We start from the raw sequence: 23103 nt of genomic DNA on the forward strand, positions 1-23103 counted from the left end.
AAGCAAGGTCTCCCCCACAGAACAGGTTTAGATCTAGAAAATGAAGTGTATAATTTAGGTAACTATTCTTCGAATTTCATGGTCCTGAATGTTCAGTCTGATACTACTCCAGACTTACCTGCTATTTCAGTATTACCAGTCAAAGGCAAATTATGTGTCCGAAATTATGGTTCTGTACATGTAGGACATAGTGATTGTACTACTATTGTCAAGTATAGTGACAGTGGGAAATCTATTTTCAAAACTTCACGTCATTCTTATTTTATTTGTGGTCAAACTGCATATGTTCGTCTGCCCCTCGATTGGGAGGGAACCTGTTACATTGCCTTCCTACTGCCACCAGTTTTCCTAGCCCCACCTGATTATCACAGAAACACACATCTAGTACACATTAGACATAGAAGGGAGTCCCCAATTGTCGATTATACTGAAACTGCTCTAGAACAATATACAGATTTCAATAGAGGTTTCTTCTTCTTTATAGGACCTATCCAGAATAGTAAACTGATCCGTAGGTTAACCAGAACCCTCGAAGCTGTAGTAAATGAGACTGCCTCTGCTCTAGGTAACTTAACCGAAGAGCAATCTGCTATGAGATTTGTCGTTTTACAAAATCGTCTCGTCCTTGACGTCATACTGGCCGATAGGGGCGGAGCCTGTAGAGTCATCGGATCTAGTTGCTGCATTTTCATTCCAAATAACGCACCGTCTGTTTATTCAGCTATAACCAGACTCCATAAAATTGCCCATCTGTTACACCAAGATCCAGGCACCTGGACATGGTCCGGTTGGTTCTGGAATATAATTTCCGCATGGGGATGGAAAATATTGTCCTTCCTAGGTATTGCAGTAGCGATCATATTCAGCTGCTGCCTCTGTATACAATGCGGCCCTGCGATTTGCGGCATTTGTGCTACCTCTTGTATTCCTAATCCCAAGCCCCGTTCTAAATCCCGTTCCAGGATAATTCGAGACGAGCAAATGATACTGTATGAAATGATAGACGGTATCATGAAAATTGATGTTTCCTGATGGAAACGTAGTGACAAGGAGGGAATGTGGAAAAGTAAATTTTGCCATGTTCTGTGTCCCTACGTGTCATCCATCATATGTTATGTGTGCATGATTAAATATGCATATGCATTCCCTATGTTCGATTAATGACGCAATCACAGTTGTGTCCACCTCTAGTATGTCAGTTTCCAGTTCTCGTGAATACTACGAATATCAGGCCTATGTAAAGCTACGTTGCCACGTTTCTCAGTGTGCACGTTATTCCATTATAAAGTCCCCGTCTCTAGGCCTCAAAAGGGCCTGGACACCAGATTCAGCTCCTGTCTCCTGAAACCTCGCTGAGGAGCGATACAGCCCCCACCTGTATCCTCGACCCTTCACTTACTTCCTGCCTCACAGTGCCCGGTTCAGGCTGGCTCTGCCTTTGAGTCTGCCAAGAATATGTTATGATTCCAGTTATCAGTTCAGTCCTCCTTCTCTGCATTCCTAAACTACTGAATCGCATCAATAGTTTCCGTCATTGTCTAGCCTTCACGTCTCCACGTTAGAGAAATACTGCATTTAACGGTCATTCAATATTCTTCATCACGCACTACATGTAGAATAATGCATGGTCCAGTCTTAAGTGTCTGTTAGCCTTTCCCCTCCTGACTTCTAGTTTATATCAACATGTTCTCTAAACATCAGATACTAGATACTGTTTAGGTACATGTCGCCCTGACTCCCCAGACTTCAGTCTCTGCTCCTAGCACAGAGTTCATAGCCCCCAGCTTCTCCTAGTAACACGTCATTGCCAGTTTGCGCGCACCATCAGGTTAGAGGTCCCGGCTCCTCAGGTAGCCCCCTCCATGGTTTCCGCCCCATTCATGACATATTCTGTTACGTTTGCATCACATGTCTATGTATACGCCCTGTTACACCTCTTTTTACCCTTATCTTTCGCGACTGCTACGCGTCACGCCTATTGCTCCACCCACTGCTACGCCTATTGCAATGTAATGCTATGTGTTTGCGTTATGTATATATGCTCATGCACTGTTATTAAAAGGTTTACTTCCCTTGTCCCGATCCTGACACCAGCAGCGCTGCTGGGCCTTGCCATCCTATTCCTTTATGCTGTAATAAACCTGCAAACTCCTACTACCTCGAATCTTGACTCTTATTTATTGAGCTATCTGTTATTCATTTATACATTCAAAAATAGGGTATTATTTATTTATTTACCACAGATCCACTCCAATACTCAGTGATAGACTGCATACCCACACTAAGACGTGGTGGCAACAGGGAGAAGCTTCTGCATCAGCTGGAAAGTAAATATATCCTTGAGTTTAACACCAAGACATCCACAGGCCTCAACACTAGCAAGGTAGGTAGGTAGGTAAGTATACTTGTAAAGCGCACTGTTACCCCATCTCGGGGTGTCCTGGCGCTGTATACCGCTGGGGAACCCGTCCTGGCTTTCCCTGTGGGATGGTCCCTCCTGGGCACTCCCAAGGTGAAGCCAGGCATCCCAGGCGTTAATGGGGCCGTTGTGGAGATTAAGCAAGCTGTTGCCCAGAGTTGCAGAGTGGGACCCATGGTTAGCGTAGGCACCTCTGCGAGAATTATTGAGTCCGCGGACATTGACCCAAGACCCTGCCGTGTCGGGAATTGAACCCTGGTCCCGGGCCGACCTCTGCTTCCGGGTCTGCCGCTTCTAACCAGTGAGCCACACTTCTCCGCAAGGATTTGCATCACTTCCTGTGATTTTTGCACTGCATATTCCCTCTGGGATACCCGTCAATTCTGTATACTTGTGTACCATTTCTGCGTTGGCTTCGGAGTCTGCCATATATGCACGGTATATACACTGAACACACAACCCCATGAATTTCGAGTTGGGGAATTTTCTCGCATTTTAATTTTGAAGATCAGAAAAGCAAGCCAACTTCGGGTCACATTCAGCGCACCACAAGTACCAGAAGGTCGTGTGAGGGCCACGCCCACTGTGGCAAGTATTTCAAACAAAGGTGCACGTGAAGGAACTTTGCTTTCAGTCTTTGATTCATTGCCACTGAAGAAGGGAATAACAAGACTCCCGAAACGCGTCTGGCATAGATGGAACTTTGATGCTGGTACCTTGTCAGCTTGCCTGCTTGCACGTTGTCATTCATTAAACAAGGAAGAGCGAAACTTTCTGTTTGAGGCGTCAATCCTTTGGGCTTACCTGTTGTGTTGGATATATATACATCGACAACAGAGTTTTCCCAGTATCCAAGGAAAAAAGGTACACCCCCCTCAAACTGGTAAGTTGCAGATAGTGATTTAATGAAAAGCACAAATATATATATATATATATATATATTTTCAAGCATGTGTAACACAAATGCATTCTCTTATGTATACACCGTATACACAATAGATAAACGGCACTGAAAACCAGCCCAACAACACCATGCAATATAACATTGAAAACAATAAAACACCAAAGGTGACTTGCATAAGGATAAAGCTGTCTTCCAAAAACATCTTTAAAAAACAATACTTCCTAAAATAAAACATAAAAATTAACCCTTGCTAACTGTAAGAACACACGATCACACTTGCACCTACAAGACGCAACAGATCATATGCTCACACCAAGGTCTCTCAAGGACTGTAAAGTTCAGAGAATAACAGATGCATACTAGAGAAGGAACAAACGATCTCAAGGAGACAGGTAACATACAACCTCCATACAGAATAATGTATGCTAAGAACATTGCAGGAAAATAAAGAAGCGATTTTAAGAAAGACTAAAATTCTTCTACTATGCATGGCATGGCCGAAAACAACCTGAAGGAAAACATTTTTTAGACACTGTCTCTCAGTTAACTTTAGACACAGAGCTCATATAACCACCATGTTCCAAAATTAAACACAGGAATTATACATATATCCTCCAATAAAGGAGGAAACCAAGATTGTGAGTTTTCGAAAGAATACAAAACAGACTCTGAGCTTACCAGGGCAATGCTTCAAAAAATTAGGCAAACGCAATGAACATGCATTCTGTTAAAGTAGCGAAAAAGGGTTGCGCTGATTAACGTGACAAGCGCTGATTAACCTAGTGTAAGAAGCGGGCCTGGTATATGATGCCCACTAATGTAAGTGGGCACCCTGCACCAGTCCAGATAACTGCAGCTTCAACCGCTTCTTACATTTTGTTGATTGATGAACGACGTCCTTTGAACCGACTTCAGCTTCTAGAACGACCGCACGAACGGGACGACGAAGACCGAGGACGGAAAGTCTCCGAAGATTGCGATATAAGCACTGCCAGCAACTTCATGCAATGCTATTTCAGCGCCTCTGGCTTCAGCTTATGGCAGGAGCCACAATTCTCGGCGTCGTAGTGATGACCCAAACACCACATACAAATTGTATGTGGGTCTGTAACCGACATCTGCCGACTACTAGACCAACAAGGCTTAAAGCCTGAAGTCATAGAGAAAAGGGGCACACTGTTCCCAATGAGAAAAGTTGTCAAAGTAGGCCAGAAATGGCCTGAGGAACCACTTCTCCGGATCTGCGTTGCAGCACGGAAAAGAAGAAACTGACGATCGCGCCCTGGAGGGGACTTATGTGGCTCCACTGACGTCATGCCCGGAGTCGCATTTATCACATAGCTGTACGGCGCCCGTGCGCAGAGGTACTACTGAAAAATGTCTGATCTAATCTGACACCTGGGGAGAATTTAAAGTTGAGGAATATGTGGCTAGATGTTGTAGGAGGATGGATATCTGACTATGGTTACCCCAGATTCTTTGCCTAGTGTTTAGCTGTTTTTTGACTTAGTTGGCCTGGGATCCTCCTAATCAGGGCCCCAGGCTATCTGCTCTCACTGTAAAAAGGACTCCATGTCCTTTAGGTACATCTCCAATTGGGAATTGGGTCACCTTGTGAGCCCCTGTATAGTGTACTATAAGTACCCAGGGCATAGGTGCATCCAAGGCCTACCAGGGGCTGCAGCATATATTATGCCACCCCTGGCTCGCCCTCCAAACTGACACAACTGGCTGATCAGTCAGCTGGGTCAAGGTCGTGTAATCCCCCCTTGCTTAGATATAGTATTCCTATATCTAACCTTATATCGAGACACATATACACCTATAAGTCACTCCTATGGCAGGCCTTAACAATCCTGGAGGCAGAGTGCTTGATTTTATGTGAGATGAGGCTCTAGCATGAGCTGAGCCTGTCTGCAGCTTTCGGAACCATGTCCTTCTAGCTGTTCTAGGATATAGCCATACCATATACTCTTAAGTGCATTATGAACCTCGCGGTTAAATGCTAACACTGGTTTGGCTTTATCAAAACATGTCGTGTAAGGTGTCATACGCTTTGGAATACTACCCCCTCGCCAGTTCTGGCGACGGGGGTAGCATTCCACCCTTCTAGAGAGTGAAGACATGTTGTTCCTGTTAATCCTGGTTAAAGTTAACCAAAGCCTCAGCATCACAAAATGGATGCTGCTGCCACAGACACAAGTCTGCCCTCCTGCTGCTGGGAGTCTTTCCAGCAAGGGAGGCTTGGACAATAGGTTTCCTGTCTTAGGAGGTGCTAGCACCACCCCAGACAGGCTATAGTGTATTGGGGCAGGGAGGGCTGAATGAAATGAGACACTGCCTGGGGCACACAAGGTGTCCCATGCATAGTCCGGTTCAAACCGGTGCTGGGGCACTCCAGCCCCAGCTCTGGCGCGAAACTGGACAAAGGGAAAGGGGTGTAACCACCCCCTTCCCTGGTCCCACCCATAGGAGGGACCTAGCAGGTAATCCAGCCCCTCAGATTGGTATAAAGGTAGGAGCTGAGTCAAGAGACTTTAGATTTATCCTGAACTGAAACTTGAAACGAAACTCTGGACCTTCGACATTCTACTGAACCTAGAAGACTGAAGAATCTCCCTTGTGGTCAAGGAGTGACCACCCTGTACCTACAGGCACCATCCAGCGATCTGCGTTTTACTTTGTCGACGCTCCCACCGGAACCCGAACACAGAGTCCGACAAGAGCCAGACTTCCAGACTTCTTTGACCCCGATCCACAGCCACAGCAAAGCTGAGACCCGTGGAGGCGACGAGAGACGTGGGACCGGCCATCTTGAAAAGCCTGCTCTTTGCTACTTGTGCAGCTTCTGAGGCATCCTCAAAGTTGTGCATTGGGGATTGAGAAGCCCCAGCCCCGAGCACCTTTTGCACCGACGCACAGCCCTCCACACTCCCCGAGTGCCGCGTTGGGCCTGATGGTACTTTTGTGCTCGACGCGTCTGTCCGGTTACTTGCCCGTTGGCTAGTGGCCTCTGTGACGACGAACCTTTGAATCTACACCGCTGGCCTGGTTGCTTCAGGCTGGCCCCTGCTTCCCTGAAAAGGAGAAGTCCATCAGACCTTGCTGGTCTGATCTGTAAGCCATCTTCGATTCCTGCGTGGGTTGCCTTTGCCAAGGCTTGTTGACTCCAATCCGGAAGCCGACACCGCCGACAGTGAGAACCTTCGTGGGACAGTTGGTATCCAGCTCCTGGTCTTCATCGACACCTCCTGGTCCACGTGGCTGCCGAGACAAGCTTCACGACATCACCTGATTGCTCCTCGACGTCGTCTGGTTCCTTCCTGGTTCCTTCCTGGTCACTGGCTAGTGACCCAGACTCTGTCCCCTCTGCTTTCAGGTACTCTTCATCCTCGATCCGCCCTTGGATCCAACCGGACACTTCTCTCCTGGTCGCATGCAGCATCTTTTTACAGGTCTCCATAGGAATCAGCGACGAAACCCGACACACTTTGACACCTATGCACCCGGCTCCTGTGGGTGAGGTAATGCGTGTACTTCGGTGCTCCTGTGGGTATTGACTATCCTAGTGTCCTAGTTTTAAGTAGCTTTCTCCTAGTCCATCCGGAAGTGTCCTAAAAGAACTAGTTTCCCATTCTTTCGTTCCCATTGTATCCCTATGAGAACCCGCGTGCGTGTTTAGACACTGCACACACATCCCATGGGCCGCCTGCTTCCTAACTCTTGGTAGTACAGCGTAGCCCCAGCGATTCCCTAGGCCCTAGGCCTACTCCCTGTTCGTGACGTGGTTCTTATACCACTATTTTAATGTATGGTTGTTCGTGCCCCTAGGGCCCAACTGTATTTTGTGCAACTTATTGTATGATAATTAAGTATCTTGTTATGTGCTTTGTCCTCTGACCTCATAAAGAGTTCAGAGGGGCTGTGTTAGTAATAAATACATATATATTTTAAATATAACCTGTGTGGTGTCCTTTCATGTGGTATTCAAGGGGTTACATATGGTAAAACAGCTGGCTTCACATGCTCTCTGAGGTTTTAGCCTAAGACTGCTTTGTCCATGCTACCACTAGGATAGCTGGTCTATAAGGTTGACTTTACAACCATCACCATAAGGGTTGTTTGGACTGGTGCAAGGTGCTCACTAGAATAGTGAACATCATATACCAGGCCAACTTCTCACAGATGTCTCTATCAGATATATCATTTGGGGGCAGGGATGAAGGGCAGCTCCATGAACTAATAAAGAGCACACAGCTGCTTTACAAAACAGGTTGAAGTTTGTCTTTAGGGACATTTGCGCCTACTACTGAAATCAGTGTGGCTTCAGCCACACTGGCATCTGCCAAAGAAACCAACTGTGTGGTTGGTAGAGGTGTCGCCCGCCATAGCGAGGGGTGGGGGCAATGGAGGAGTGAGAGGGGACTAGCAACAGGGAAGGGAGAACGCAGCAAACATGGAAGAGAACAACACTGAGCACAGGGGAGAGCAGCACTTGAGAAGCACATCGAGGGAGCATCGCTGAGCATGTGAGGGTGGGTGGAGCAGCAAACGAGGGACAGGGCTATAAAACGTGCACTCTCGTGGAGGGCTGCAAGAAAAAGGACAAAGTAGTTCCATAAATGTGAGTAGCCGAGGGATATGAGTCAGCAAAACAAAAGGATGGTAAAGAGGGTGATGCTCCGGGGAAGGGACCAATAGAAGGCGGGCAAGGCCATCAATTAAAAGCTTGAGCTGTATGTTAGGCAAGACATTAAAAGAAGAGGAACAGTAGGTGGTAATTAATGCTCACACACATCATGAAATATCCACAAAGTATGTGTGATGGCTCTTCTGACAGTATAACAACAGCAAATCAGAATAGGGCATGAGACAAGTTTCTAATCTGATTGGTTTCAACGGTGGCCAATCAGATAGCTGAAAGAACAGCACTCTGATTGCACCCCCTTGCAACCAATCAGAATAGATGTTCAGTACCATTCTGGTTTGCAGATGGCAGCCTGGCTACAGCTCCCTGTACTGTGTCTCATGGCCTAGGCGGGGGCACTTTTCCTCCACATCTGAAGAAAAAACAGCAGAGTTCACCTAATTTGCTTTTCAGCAACATCAGGAAGAGATTCACCCTTTTACAGAAGCCCACCCTAGGACAAGTAAGTAAAGACCCTCCAGCTCCCACTCTGCTTTGTGTCAGAATGATGAGAAGGGGAGTAAAGCTGTCAATCTTCAATGTGTGGCAGCTGAGCTGGTATGACATACGTGACATACGTCTCCTAGAAGGCCAAGCGCTCACGGTTGATGGTCTGTGCACAATACTTCAGCCAGTGCACTCTGTTGGTTCCAGTTAGGGATCAACAAGTCAAGCTGAACTCAAAAAGGATGCACAGAGCACTTGCACTTTTTTCTTGACCCTTTCGGGCCTCAAGGCCGCTTTATTGCGTTTACAATTAAGAATGTGCACTTTTTCAAACATTTCTTGCTGCTAGTCACTTATTGTTAGGATTACAACTATTGTACTACATTTATTTCCCTGCTAAATTATCATGTATTAGATGTTTTATGCTCAATTTATTAGGTTGGAATTAAGCATGGACTTCATTATAAACCTTGTCTTCTAGTTACTGACCTTTAGGATCTGATGCACTTTACTAAATCCTTGTTTTGCTGCTAAACCATTGTGTACTGTATATTGAAAAAGGAGAGTGTATATTAGTGAACTGCTATACTCTATTATTATGCTGCAGGTTACACAGTACAGTTGAGTGAATAGATAAATTACATTTATGCCCAAGATCCAGTAGTAACAGTGAGGTTCAGCTGCAGCTCGACTTACAGGGGGGGACCGACACGGGGGACACCATAGAACAGGAGGAGGGCACCGGGTGTGTGCAGCTTCCATAATAAGCCTGGGGTGAAACAGTTTACCCTTAGGTCTGATACCTATGGAATTGTGTAATATTTCGTACACTTGAGATATTTAAAGGTACTTTCTGTTCTCAAAAGAAAGGCCCTGGCTGGACAATGAGTTGTTGAGTCTATTGGGTGATCATTGAATGCTGAGTGTTTGCCTCTTGCTATCACTGTCTCCATCAGCTGCTTGCCCTCACTACCCTGACCGTCGAGTGTGGAAGCGGTATACTTGTCCCAGTGTGCAGATCGATAGCAGGATGGCCCCGGAACACCAGTGGCAAATGACTTCAACCACCACATTTAGGTACAAGTACCCCTGTTTGCCAATGGTCCCACCCCAAACTTGGCCTGGCACACAAGCACATATATTTGCTGATTATCTTGTCCCCACCAAATGAAATGGTTTGCCACAGTATATATCAATTTTTTAAAACATTTCTGGCTATTTATGAAGAAATGTTTAAAGTTCAGTTTGTATGTTGTAACGTCTGAAGGTTGGACATTGAAGAATTTTGCACTGTATATTAAGTATGTCTCTCCTTTCCTCTTTATAATCTACTGGTGTACTTAAAAAAAAACCATGGTATGTATTGTACTTAAAGTATGTCTATTTTATAGTTCTGGTGTATTTTTGTGGACCTCCGTTGGAGTTTCATAACAATTACAAATTAAATTCAATTGCTGATTTCTACCCTTCCTTAAAGTGGAATTACCTAGCTACAGGCCTTCCTTTTCCGCGAAGTGGCTGATTTGTTGTTCTTGTGTGCATATGGCTTCTGTAATATGTCAAACTCATGGACAGTGAGTCACACCGCCAAGGAGCAAGACATTTTAGGTCCCTAGGTGTGCTGCACAGGATGATGGGGTGGCTCACATTGTCATCCAGACTGAGTCTCGAGTGGGGGACCGTTTTTTCTGATTCAGTGTGTTGAACCACAGGGGCATTAAATACCATTCAGCAAGCATGTCAATGTGTGCCATTCTCTAGGGCGATATTTTAACTACTATAGCAGTTCAGTCATTCCTTTGACACAACACCACACGCAACGGAACATTTTAAAGGACAAACCCACCTGGTGGCACAGGGGAGGCACAGTTTCCATGCACTATGTTATGTTTACTGCTGTGTTCCATCCTGGGTCTTGACTACATTGCCCAGACCCCTACTGAAGGAGTTGATAGATCTCGAGGTGGGCCAAGAAAGCCAGTACATGATGAGGTCGTCACTTGACACATTGGCAGAGTGAGACCAGGGTTCCCAGATTTACTGGGGCAGCCTAGTTTTTCATTGCCTGTCTCAGCACATTTCTCTAGCTTTAGCTCATGTACTAGTTTTAAGAACAGTTCGACTGAAGACAGAGGGGCAAGTTTCATGCATTGCAATGCAGAATTAGTTAGTAGCCCTTAGTAGAAAGAGATGTGGTTGACACAGATGACTGTGAAAACGCTGTATTTCATTTCCTTCACACCCATCTGTCTGTGTTTTCCATATTGGTGTGTGCTGTCATTCAGGCCATTCAGTGCCTCTGAGCTGACGCAGTATTGTAGTTCTGCGTCTGTATTTGCAGAATGTCCATGGTTCTGGCCAGGGCCGGCCACTCCTCAGACAGCACCCCGGGCAAAACAAAATTTGGTGCCCATCTAATCATCATCCGCCACTCCTTCCCCATCCGTCAACTCCCATTGGTGATCCTAGCGGGGGTCACTTTTATGCCCACAGTTCACATCCTGCCTGAATACCTTAGAGCAGTGACAGGCCTGTGAACACACATTTGCACTTTAGCCCCTTACCTCAATCACCAATTCAGTTGAGTCCCTGGGAGGGGACTGTGGGAGAAGGATGGGGGAGTGGGAGAGAGGTAGGTATTGAAGGAGAATATTAAAGAGAACATGATTTACTCACAGCTTGAAGGCAATAATCTGAACTGGCGGTGGGCAATAAAAGAAATATTCAATGCAGCACAGGAGGCCAGCTACATGTGGGTCCCTCCAACGGTATGCATCATGAGCCTAGGCCCAGCTCGCCCATGCCAAAAGCTGGCCCTCGTTCTCAAAATCTGACTCCATGTGCGAAGAGGCTGAGTATTTGACAGCAGCCACACAGCTCACTGCAAGGAGGTGACAGGCCTTCCTGGCAGGTGCATCCTGGCAGCCAGAGTCCATGGCATATGACAGTGATGCAGAGACACCTACATGGGTTGCCACCTTTCCAAGAGAAAAATAACGGCCAAGAAAAAAAGCTTATAACCGGTCCTTTTCTGGTATGGCTCCGAGGATATGGAACGCTTTGCCCAGTGAAACAAGAAGGAACCCTTCCACAGCCTCCTTCAAAAGAGAAGTGAAATCTATCCTCATGGCTAAATTCATGCAAACTCTATGACTATTCACTGTATTTTATTATTTGTCGTGTTCTTGCGCTCCTATTCATCCTTCAGTTTTTTGGGGTTTTTTGTGCTACCTTACGACTGTTTTCTTTCGATTAAGAACTATGTATAACTTACTCACATTGATCTTTGTATACTATAGCTTGCCTTCTACTTATGACTTGTAAAGTGCTCTGATACTCGCAAGAGTCTTGTTCGCGCTATATAAAACCTTCAAAATAAATAATTTTTAAAAGTCTGCAAAGGCCCGGGCATGATTCTAAGCAGGACTTTAAACAATATTAAATGTTTGTATTTGTAACACTACTTTTCTGCTTTGTTTTACTTATAATATTAGTCAGGGGTCGTTAATGCAGCTCTATCACACATTTAAAATTGCTTTCTATTTATATTTGCTGTTTGAAGAATGTACAGATTGTAGTAAATGAGTCCACACGTCGTGTTGTACCAAGTAGGTTTATTGCAGGATAAGAACAACTTAGACATCCACAGCAGGCAGGAGCATGACCGGTAACATCCAACCGTAACTCCGCTCAAACATCCAACCGTAACTCCGCTCAGCACTTAATGTTCTACCTGACCTCTAACAATTCTAAAGTTGACATCATATAGAATACAACACAGATAATAGCTAAAAATACAGGCTTTAGGTGATTTCGCTTATTTGTATACCAGCTGGGACATTAGTACCGGTGGTGCTGGTAGAAACCGGCCAGGTGGCAATCCTTAGGGAGGTTTCCTGCCCTCACTTGATTATTATAATTAAGGCTCACAGTTTTCAGTTTTTACTGATTTCTACAGATAAATACAGACAGAAAACCATTTATTTTCTTGTCAGTATTTATTTTTAAATGTGGATAAAAACGGATATTCTGTGCTTTTCGAGTGATTTTAAATACACTTTGCCATGACTTTTAGGCCAATAACTGTGGATTGATAGGTAAGGATGTTAAAAAAAGAAAGTAATTTTAGTAAAAGGCTTAAACAGCAGTTGATATGCACAAGGCTGATACTGAAATGGGCATACTTTCATATAAATGCACTGATTTATCTTCTGCGGGTGTTCATATCACTGAAACCTGGCAGGGATTCAATTAGGGCTGCATATTTATTGGTTAAATAAATTTGGAAACATACTGTAGTGTTGCTGCCAGTGGGGCGTACCACTGCAGCACACGCCCCCTCCCAATGACTCGTGTGTGTTTCCCCCTGAGGCGTGCAGAGTGTTGGTATCCCCCTTACGTGAGCGCGGTTAGCGCCACTGAGTAAATAAATAGCCCAGGGCTCTGGGCGTGGTCAGTAAGCAACTAACCACCACCTGAAGCATATGTGTCCCAGCGTGTTGATTCTGCAGGCCCATACTGGGACACTACATTGGCGACGAGGATGGGATCTGTCCCCTGCCCATCGCGTGCCCTGCTGCTCCGTGACCCTGCCGGTCACCCACGTTCAGCCCGCTGCCCCGCGGTGCACTTTCCTGCCTTCCGAGGCCGCCCCGCAGCCTCGACGACGTCTCCTGCCCTCGCCTGGCCCGCCCTTTCCCCGGCAGTGGAGAATCCAGCGTTGGCCTCGCCGCCCCAAGAGTCGTCCTACCTGCCGGCTGCCAGCGCTGCCATCCGGTGCCTCCACGTGGCCTCCTCAAGGTACGGGCTGCTGCCTGCCGCTTCACACGGCTGCCCCTGCGCCCTGCCTCCGTCTCGCTCCAGCTGCCCAGGGCCCGCGCTCTACTCCCTGCACGCCGCCGGGCCCGCACGTCGGCCCAGAGATCCCGCGCATGCGCGGCTCGCTCGGCTACTCTTCCTCACGCATCTCGCGTGTCGTCAGGACACTTGAAGCTGCCGTTCCTCACGCTTCTGGTGGAGAAGAGCCCGCCTGTGCCCCGGGGGTACCTGCTCCTTCCTGCTGTGCCTGAGTGGCCCTGGGTGACCTGCATCTGCCTGCCTGTGCTGTGGGTGTGCCCTGCCTGACCTTCCTGCCGCCGGCATGGCCAATGTGCCCCTCCCTGGAGCCCTTTTCCATCACCGACACGCCACCCTCCCAAGCTTCTCGGTGGAAAAAGTGGGTGGATCGGTTGGAGACATACTTTATTGCGGCTGACATCGCTGTGGAGAGACGCCGGGCGATGCTCCTACACCTGGGAGGAGAGGCAATCCATGACATCTCCAAAGACATCACGGAAGGCGACCCGCCCCACACGTACGCCACCCTGCGTGACGCTATCACCAGGTATTTCGAACCTTTCACCAGCGCAGACTACGAACGCTTCCTGCTCCGACAAGCGCGCCAACTCCCGGAGGAGTCTGTTGATGTATTCTACGCGCGCCTTAAGAAATTGGCAAGCACGTGTACACTCCCAGACGCGGAAGACGAAATTCGCGCCCAGTTCATTCAAGGGTGCGCATCCCTGAAGCTGAGGGAGAGAGTCCTCGAAACGGACGCCATGCCCATGCGAGACATCCTCACTTTAGGACGGTCCAAAGAGCTCTCCAAAGCCCGAGCGGCCCACATGGAGCCAGATCCGGCCGTCAAGATCAAATCGGAACCAGTGTGCGCAGTCAGGGCGCAACGTCCAGATAGGCGGTCGAGGCCTCAGAAGACCACTCCGCCCCATCACTCCCAGTCCACCCGGGACCAAACCTGCATGTGGTGTGGTGGTGCCACTCCGCACAAAGGAGCCTGCCCGGCTCAAGGGAAGATCTGCAGTGCATGCGGCAAGGCCAACCATTTCGCGAGTGTCTGTCTGTCATCTCAACGGAAGAAGCTCAGCGGCCCACCCAGGAGGGCGCGACAGGTGGCGCCACTCCCGGACACGTCACCCGGCAGCGACATGGACGACGACGAAGAAGATGCCGCGTCTGTCCACGTAGTGCGCATGCTCAACACCCTGACTGCCGCATCATCGTCCGAGCCGATGTGCACTGTCCAAGTCCATGACCAGGCAATCAGAGCCCTCATCGACACCGGTGCGACGATAAACCTCATGGCGGCCAGCGTGTACCGGGACCTGGTGGACGCTCCTGCCCTTCACCCCACCAGAGTGCAGGTGTTTGCCTACGGGACTCGGCGCCCCCTACGCCTGTGCGGGGTATTCAGAACTACCATATCCCACGACGCCAGGCAATTGCAGACAAAAGTCTACGTGTCCCAAGAAGGGTCAGGGTTCCTCCTTGGCTGCAAAACGGCACGTGAACTCGGACTCATACACTTTGCCCTTACCGTACAAGCTCAAGGCCTGGATCATCTGGTCACTGAACACTCCTCGCTGTTCGAGGGCATCGGATGCCTCCGTGGGCCTCCTGTCCAGCTCCACATTGACCAGTCCGTAGCCCCTGTAGCTCTCCGACACAGGCGGATCGCGTTCCACCTCCGACCCAAGGTAGAAGCCGAGCTGAGAATGCTGGAGCAAGCAGGAATCATCGAACGTGTGACCGGGCCCACCCCGTGGGTGTCCCCCATCGTGGTGGCGAAAAAACCGAAGCAGCCCGATGCGGTACGGATTTGTGTGGATATGCGACTCCCCAACCTGGCCATCAAGAGGGAACGTCACCTAACGCCGACCATTGACGACATCATCGGGGAGCTCGCAGGGTCCAAGTGGTTCTCCAAAATGGACCTGAGATCAGGATACCACCAGATCCCACTTCACCCAGACTCGCGTCCAATCACAACGTTCTCTACCCATGCCGGCCTGTGGAGGTACACAAGGCTCAATTTCGGCATCTCAAGCGCCGCCGAAGTGTTTCAGAATATTATCCACAATGTCCTTCAAGGTCTCGTCGGGGTGCTAAACGTAAGTGACGACATCCTGGTGCATGCCCCGACGTTGGATGAACACATCCGGCGCGTCCACGCAGTGTTCGACCGCCTAAAGGAGAGAGGGCTGACTCTTCACAAAGACAAGTGCGAGTTCCTGCGAAGAGACATAAGCTTCTTCGGGTACAAGTTCTCCGACCAAGGAGTAGGCCCGGACCCGGAGAAGGTCCAAGACATCCACAACGCGCCCGCACCCACCTCAGTGACCGCAGTCCGCAGTTTCTTAGGCATGGTGACTTACTGCAGGCGTTTCATAAAGGACCTGTCCGGCCTAACTGGACCACTCCGGGATCTCACGAAATCCAACACCGCCTGGACTTGGGGTCCGGACCAACAGGAGTCGTTCGAGAACACGAAAGCAGCTCTCTCAGCCGACACGACGCTGGTGTACTTCAACCCTCAGAACGAATCACAACTGCTTGTGGACGCCAGCCCCACGGGCCTGGGCGCCGTCCTATCACAGCGTCAACCATGCGGGGAGTGGGCCCCCATTGCATACGCCAGCCGCACCCTCACACCCACCGAACAACGCTACTCCCAAATAGAGCGGGAAGCCATTGCAATCCTGTGGGGGTGCCGCCATTTTCACATTTACCTCTATGGACACCCCTTTTCGGTAGTGACTGATCACAAGCCCCTAATACCACTCTTCCAAGGCTCGTCCTCTCGCCCTCCACCACGGATCGAGAAGTGGGTGCTGCAGTTGCAGGAGTTCCAATTCACAGTGGAGTACCGGCCCGGCTCGCGCAACCCTGCAGACTACTTATCGAGGCACGCCCGACCTGTCTCTGATGCAGAAGCAGCTGAAGCAGCAGACACCGAGGAGTACGTCCGACTGATCGTCGAAAGGTCAAGACCACGTCCCATGTCTCTAGACGAGGTGTCAAGTGCCACCAAAGACGATGACGGCCTCCAGATCGCGATCCATGCCATAGAGAGCGGAGACTGGAAGGCGCTCCAGAGCCCGGCATCATTCCGCACCTCGGATGCCCAAGCCATCTTGAAGGCCTTGTATCAAGTCCGACACGAACTGTCCGTTTCCGCAGAGGGGTGCCTCCTGCGTGGCCCTCGCCTAGTGCTGCCCAGCAGTTTGACCCAACAAGCCGCGGTCCTGGCACACGGATCGCACCAAGGAATCGTCAAATCCAAGAACAGGCTCCGGAGCAAGGTGTGGTTTCCAGGGCTAGACAAAGCGGTGGAAGAAGTGATCCACAGGTGTCCAGTGTGTCTAGCGACGAGCCTCCCGAACCCTCCGGCGCCAATAGTGACCGAGGAAGGCCCCACGTCCCCGTGGGTGCGAGTGAGCGCGGATTTCGGTAGCCTCCCTGGAGGCAAGTACATGCTCGTAGTGGTGGATGACTTCTCCCGATACCCGGAAGTAGAGATCGTGTCGTCAACCGCAACGTGGGAAGTGATACCGAAATTCGAAAAGATACTGGCCACCCATGGGCTCGTGAAAGAAATCCGCACCGACAACGGGCCCCCCTTTAACGGCAGCGAGTTCACGGAATACCTCCAAGGCCAAGGTATCAAGCACAGACGGATCACGCCCCGGTGGCCTCAGGCTAATGGAGAGGTCGAACGCCTAATGAGGACTTTGAACAAGACCATACAAATTGCAGTCGCCGACGGCCAATGTCTGGAATTAGCAATCTACCAGTTCCTCAGAGAATACCGTTTGACCCCACATTGCACAACAGGAGTCTCTCCGAGCCGACTCTCCTTCAACAGAGTCGTAGTAGACACCATCCCGCACCACCCGGTGTGGGAACACGCCCCTCACCAAAAAAAGAACCGGTCCATAGAGCAGCGCACCAAAACCAATCAAGAGGCGTCCCGACGAAGGCGAGCAATGGACAGTCCAATACAAGTCGGAGATAAAGTTCTAGTAAAAGACCGTCACCCCGGAGGAAAGTTCCGCATGACTTTTGAACTAGACCCATGGACTGTGATGGAAATAAATGGGACCATGATCACAGCTACCAGACACGGCGAGTCTGTCACTAGAAATGTTTCATTTTTCAAGCAAGTGCCCGAGGAGAACATAGACTGTGACCAGGATGAGTGGTACCCGGCCCCTCCTCATCGGCCCTCAAATTCCGTGGAAACCAACACTGCAGCCAACCGAGCAGAGGACAACGCCCCGAGCATCCAGGTCACAGAGAGACCCGTGGAGAATCCCACTGCTCAGGAACCCAGCAACTTGGAAGAACCACCTGCAGCCACAGGGGAAAGTCGAAGCCAGACGAGATACAGCCTACGTCCGTGCCCAAAGCCTTCCCAGAGATATCGTGACTTTGTGGCACAGTGCTGGCGTTGAAGTGATCGAGATGGCTGACCCCGCCGAGAACTGAAGTAAGACTGTTCTGTTTTTGTAGTTAAATTGTTATAGCATGTTGCAGGTTAATCAGAGACTGAACCAGAGACATTTTGTAAACTATCGCAGGGATGTTGCCGTTCCCTGACTACAACATGGTCACCGACCAGAGGGACTTTGAGAGATAGACTTTGAGCATTTGAATGTTTCGTATATTCTTGTTTTTCATCCCTAGGTAAAGGAGGAATGTAGTGTTGCTGCCAGTGGGGCGTACCACTGCAGCACACGCCCCCTCCCTATGACTCGTGTGTGTTTCCCCCTGAGGCGTGCAGAGTGTTGGTATCCCCCTTACGTGAGCGCGGTTAGCGCCACTGAGTAAATAAATAGCCCAGGGCTCTGGGCGTGGTCAGTAAGCAACTAACCACCACCTGAAGCATATGTGTCCCAGCGTGTTGATTCTGCAGGCCCATACTGGGACACTACACATACCAGTTTCAGCTTTACTTTTTTCACGAAACCCATAAAAAATATGAACAAATACAGATAAAGTTGACAAAAAATAAATATGGATAAATATAGACTGAAATGACAAAAAGCATAAATACCATAAAACCGGGAACCCTAATAATATTTGTGAACTATCTTGTCCCTTTAAACCAGGCCATTTGGATTATTGACCGCCGACAAAAAGCGAGATGAGACTGTCCCTTTAAGGCTGAAGCATTTCCTATCCGCCGACATTTATCCGCGCGCCTTTAAGAGCAGCCCCAGCGCCCCTTAAGCCACGCCTCCGCCGCGCCGTCGTCACTCGGCCCCAAGATGGCGGACCTCCTCGGATCCATCCTGAGCTCCATGGAGCGGCCGCCCACCGTGGGGGACCAGGAGAGCCGGCGGAAGGCCCGCGGTGAGTCTCCGGTGGTGGCTGCGCGCTCCCAGGGCCCTCCGGTCGAGCCTCCTTTCAGCGCTGTTCTAAACCGTGTCTTTAGGCGTCTAACTGTTCGCCTCTTCCTATTGGTCCACCTGCGCGTCCATCATCCCGGTCTGTCCCAACGGTTCTGTAGCTGAACCTTTGATTGGGGGCTCGTGCACGCTTCCCGAACGTGGAGCACGTCGATGTTCGTATGTTCACGCCAGTTGCCTGGAGAAGGGCGGGCGTAGGCCGACACGTGACCTCATAGCTACTCACCGATTGGCTGCCTGAGGTGTCACTCACCGGCCTTCCTTAAAGTGGTAGTGGCTCTAAGTAGTGTTGAACTTTAAAGGGAGTCATAGGTGGAGGTCCTTCCCCTGGACACAGGGGGGCTTTTGCTGCTTACCAGCCATGCTTTATTTCTTCCATTTTAAACGCTTATTGTGGAGGCTCTCCCCACCTGGTCGCCCTCCTGGTTCCACAAACTCAGACCTCACCACTTGAATTGAGGCTGCAGTTAGTTTAGGCAATGCCCAACTTACAGTGACCCATAACACAATATTCCTTTCCTTACTCGTGGAGCCTGTGTGCCCTTTAGCATACCCAGGAGCACAGTGCCCTACATTCTGTATCCCTAACCATACCTACAAGCACTGTGCCCTACGTTCAGTATCCCTAACCATACCTACAAGCACTGCGCCCTACACTCAGTATCCCTGACCATACCTACAAGCACTGCGCCCTACACTCAGTATCCCTAACCATACCTACAAGCACTGCGCCCTACACTCAGTATCCCTAACCATACCTGCAAGCGCTGCGCCCTACACTCAGCATCCCTAACCATACCTGCAAGCACTGTGCCCTACACTCAGTATCCCTGACCATACCTACAAGCACTGTGCCCTACACTCAGTATCCCTAACCATACCTACAAGCACTGTGCCCTACACTCAGTATCCCTAACCATACCTACAAGCACTGCGCCCTACACTCAGTATCCCTAACCATACCTACAAGCACTGTGCCCTACACTCAGTATCCCTAACCATACCTACAAGCACTGCGCCCTACACTCAGTATCCCTAACCATACCTACAAGCACTGCGCCCTACACTCAGTATCCCTAACCATACCTACAAGCACTGCGCCCTACACTCAGTATCCCTAACCATACCTACAAGCACTGTGCCCTACACTCAGTATCCCTAACCATACCTACAAGCACTGTGCCCTACGTTCAGTATCCCTAACCATACCTACAAGCACTGTGCCCTACGTTCAGTATCCCTAACCATACCTACAAGCGCTGTGCCCTACACTCAGTATCCCTAACCATACCTACAAGCACTGTGCCCTACACTCAGTATCCCTAACCATACCTACAAGCACTGTGCCCTACACTCAGTATCCCTAACCATACCTACAAGCACTGCGCCCTACACTCAGTATCCCTAACCATACCTACAAGCACTGTGCCCTACACTCAGTATCCCTAACCATACCTACAAGCACTGCGCCCTACACTCAGTATCCCTAACCATACCTACAAGCACTGCGCCCTACACTCAGTATCCCTAACCATACCTACAAGCACTGCGCCCTACACTCAGTATCCCTAACCATACCTACAAGCACTGTGCCCTACATTCAGTATCCCTAAACATACCTACAAGCACTGTGCCCTACGTTCAGTATCCCTAACCATACCTACAAGCACTGTGCCCTACGTTCAGTATCCCTAACCATACCTACAAGCGCTGTGCCCTACATTCAGTATCCCTAACCATACCTACAAGCACTGTGCCCTACATTCAGTATCCCTAACCATACCTACAAGCGCTGTGCCCTACACTCAGTATCCCTAACCATACCTACAAGCACTGCGCCCTACACTCAGTATCCCTAACCATACCTACAAGCACTGCGCCCTACACTCAGTATCCCTAACCATACCTACAAGCACTGCGCCCTACACTCAGTATCCCTAACCATACCTACAAGCACTGTGCCCTACATTCAGTATCCCTAACCATACCTACAAGCACTGTGCCCTACTCTCAGTATCCCTAATGTACCTACCACCATTCTGAGTGGACTCGCTAGTTCGGGTTGCTCATGTCCCCAGCCAATTGCTGCCCATGTACCTTCATTTATCTCAGGTCATCCAAGGTTGGAAAGTTTTACCCTTCTTCCGTTTGAGGATTTCTGTTCCCTTGCAAATGGTGTGTCCTCGGGCTCTCCTCTTGACCCGCTACCTCATAAATTTTGGAAGCTTTTTCAGGAGGAGCTTTTCTGCCCCCTTTATTCCATCTGCTTCCAGTCCTTTAGCACTGCTACGGTGCCAGAGTGCTGGAAGTTGGCTGTGGTCTCTCCTCCTCTGAAGAAACCCACACTCGATCCCACCTGCCCGGTGAATTATCGGCCAATTTCGTTGCTTCCCTTCTTGGTTAAGATCATGGAAAAACTCGTGACCCAGTCTCTGTCCAGCTTTCTGGAAAGGAACATCTGTTTGGATGTGACCCAGTTCGGCTTCCGGCCAGCGCATGGTACGGAGTCGGCGCTGGCGGTCGTGTTGGATGATCTTCGATCGCTGGTCGACATTGGTCGAGCAGCCTTTTTAGTGCTGCTCGACATGTCGGCCGCATTTGACACGGTCAGCCACTCCATCCTTATCAGTCGGCTGGAGGAGATTGGGGTAGCGGGATTGGCACTGGACTGGCTAACTTCATATCTCCAGAATAGACACCAGGTGGTGGCTTTGCCTCCTTTTAGATCAGGGATCAAAAGAGTAGGGCAAGGTGTACCCCAAGGGTCAGCGATTAGCCCTATTTTATTTAGTTTGTACCTCCGCTTTTTGATTAGCCTAATTAAGTCCTTCGGCATCTCAGTGATCAATTATGCTGACAACACTCAGCTTATCTTCTCCCTTGAAGGAGAAGACGCCGTGTCTAAGGAGACTTTTCAACAATGCATGGCTGCTACGGCTGACTGGTTGAGAACCAATTCTCTCCAGTTTAATGGCTCAAAGACCGAGGTATTGAATTGTTCATCTGATCGTACCCCGCGCCCCCTACCGGCTGATTTTTGGCCATCGTCCTCTATGGGCACAGTGGTGGCGGCGGATTCAGCTCGTAATCTGGGAGTCATGTTCAGTCCCAATCTGCAGATGGATGGCTTTGTTAACAAGACCATTTCCACTTGTATGTTGTTATTACGCACTTTGCGTAAAATTCTTCCAGTGCAGGCTAGATCGAAACAGCTAACAATAAACATAAAGTGATTTTAAAAATTGTGAAAGATTTTAATAAACCTAAATGTTTAATGCAGGACATTCCGCCCTCACAAATACTCTGTGACTCTATCGCAGACTTCTTTGAAGGAAAGGTCCAGGGTCTGACGAAAGAATTTGAGGTCCCCACTCAGGATTCAATGAAGGAGGATGACAACATACGGCAGGATAGAGCCCAGCTCACAGTCTTTACTACAATCAGTCTGGAGGAGACTAAGCAAGCCATCCTAGCAACTAAATCGGGATCACCTTTTGACCCGTGCCCCATTAGACTTTTACATCTCATTGCCGAAACTGTCAATCCAGACATAAATGACATCGTCAATAATTCACTGGCTACTGCCAATGTACCCTCAGAGTGGAAATTGGCAGCAGTGAAACCTCTGCAAAAAAAACAGCTCCCTGACCCAACCACATTATCAAATTTACGTCCCATCTCACTCCTCCTGGCACTGTGTAAAATTACAGAGTCGATAGTTAATAAACAGCTTACCGGCTTCATGGAAAACAGTGAAGCTTGGCACCCCAACCAAGCAGGTTTTAGGACTCAACATTCCACGGAATCAGCTCTCCTGTTCACTACTGAGTCTATCCGATCTGCCCTAGACCAAGGAAAGAAGGCCGTCCTGATACTTTTAGACCTGTCGGCGGCCTTCGACACGGTCTCACATGTCATCTTAATAGACCGGCTAATAACATCTGGCATCTCAGGCATAGCCCTGGAGTGGATAAGAAACTTCCTTAGTGACAGGAGACAAGTGGTGACCTTGGGGGACTTCCGTTCCAGCGAGAAATCGCTTTCGACGGGAGTACCTCAGGGTTCTAGCTTGAGCCCGACCTTATTTAATGTTTACACCGCGCCTCTGATAAAGTTGGTATCGTCCTTTGGCATAAATGTAATAGCATATGCCGACGATACCCAACTTATCCTGGTAATGGATAAAGACAACCAGATTTGGGAGGAAAAACTCAAATGTTGCCTTACGGCCACCTTTGACTGGATGCGGAGAAACCACCTTAAATGTAATACAGGCAAAACTGAGATCATGCCTATAGGCCCAAAGAATGAATTTATTCCCAGATTATGGTGGCCTGAAAAGGCAGAAATACCGCCTCACACCACCTCCTCAGCTCGTAATTTTGGGGTACACTTTGAC

General features: G+C 49.2%; 1 protein-coding gene across 1 annotated transcript in view; it reads left to right on the forward strand.

The window, feature by feature from the left end:
• Window positions 1–18508: 18508 nt before the first annotated feature.
• Window positions 18509–23103, forward strand: part of SPAG7 (sperm associated antigen 7) — a 54285-nt gene continuing 49690 nt past the window's right edge. The window contains exon 1 of the mRNA XM_078670978.1: window positions 18509–18648. Within this exon, the coding sequence (XP_078527104.1) occupies window positions 18564–18648 (85 nt within the window). The 5' untranslated portion in view covers window positions 18509–18563. The remainder of the gene's footprint in view (window positions 18649–23103) is intronic.

The sequence above is a fragment of the Lissotriton helveticus genome, chromosome 12, assembly GCF_964261635.1.
Source record: "Lissotriton helveticus chromosome 12, aLisHel1.1, whole genome shotgun sequence".
In the NCBI taxonomy this organism is placed as follows: Eukaryota; Metazoa; Chordata; class Amphibia; order Caudata; family Salamandridae; genus Lissotriton; species Lissotriton helveticus.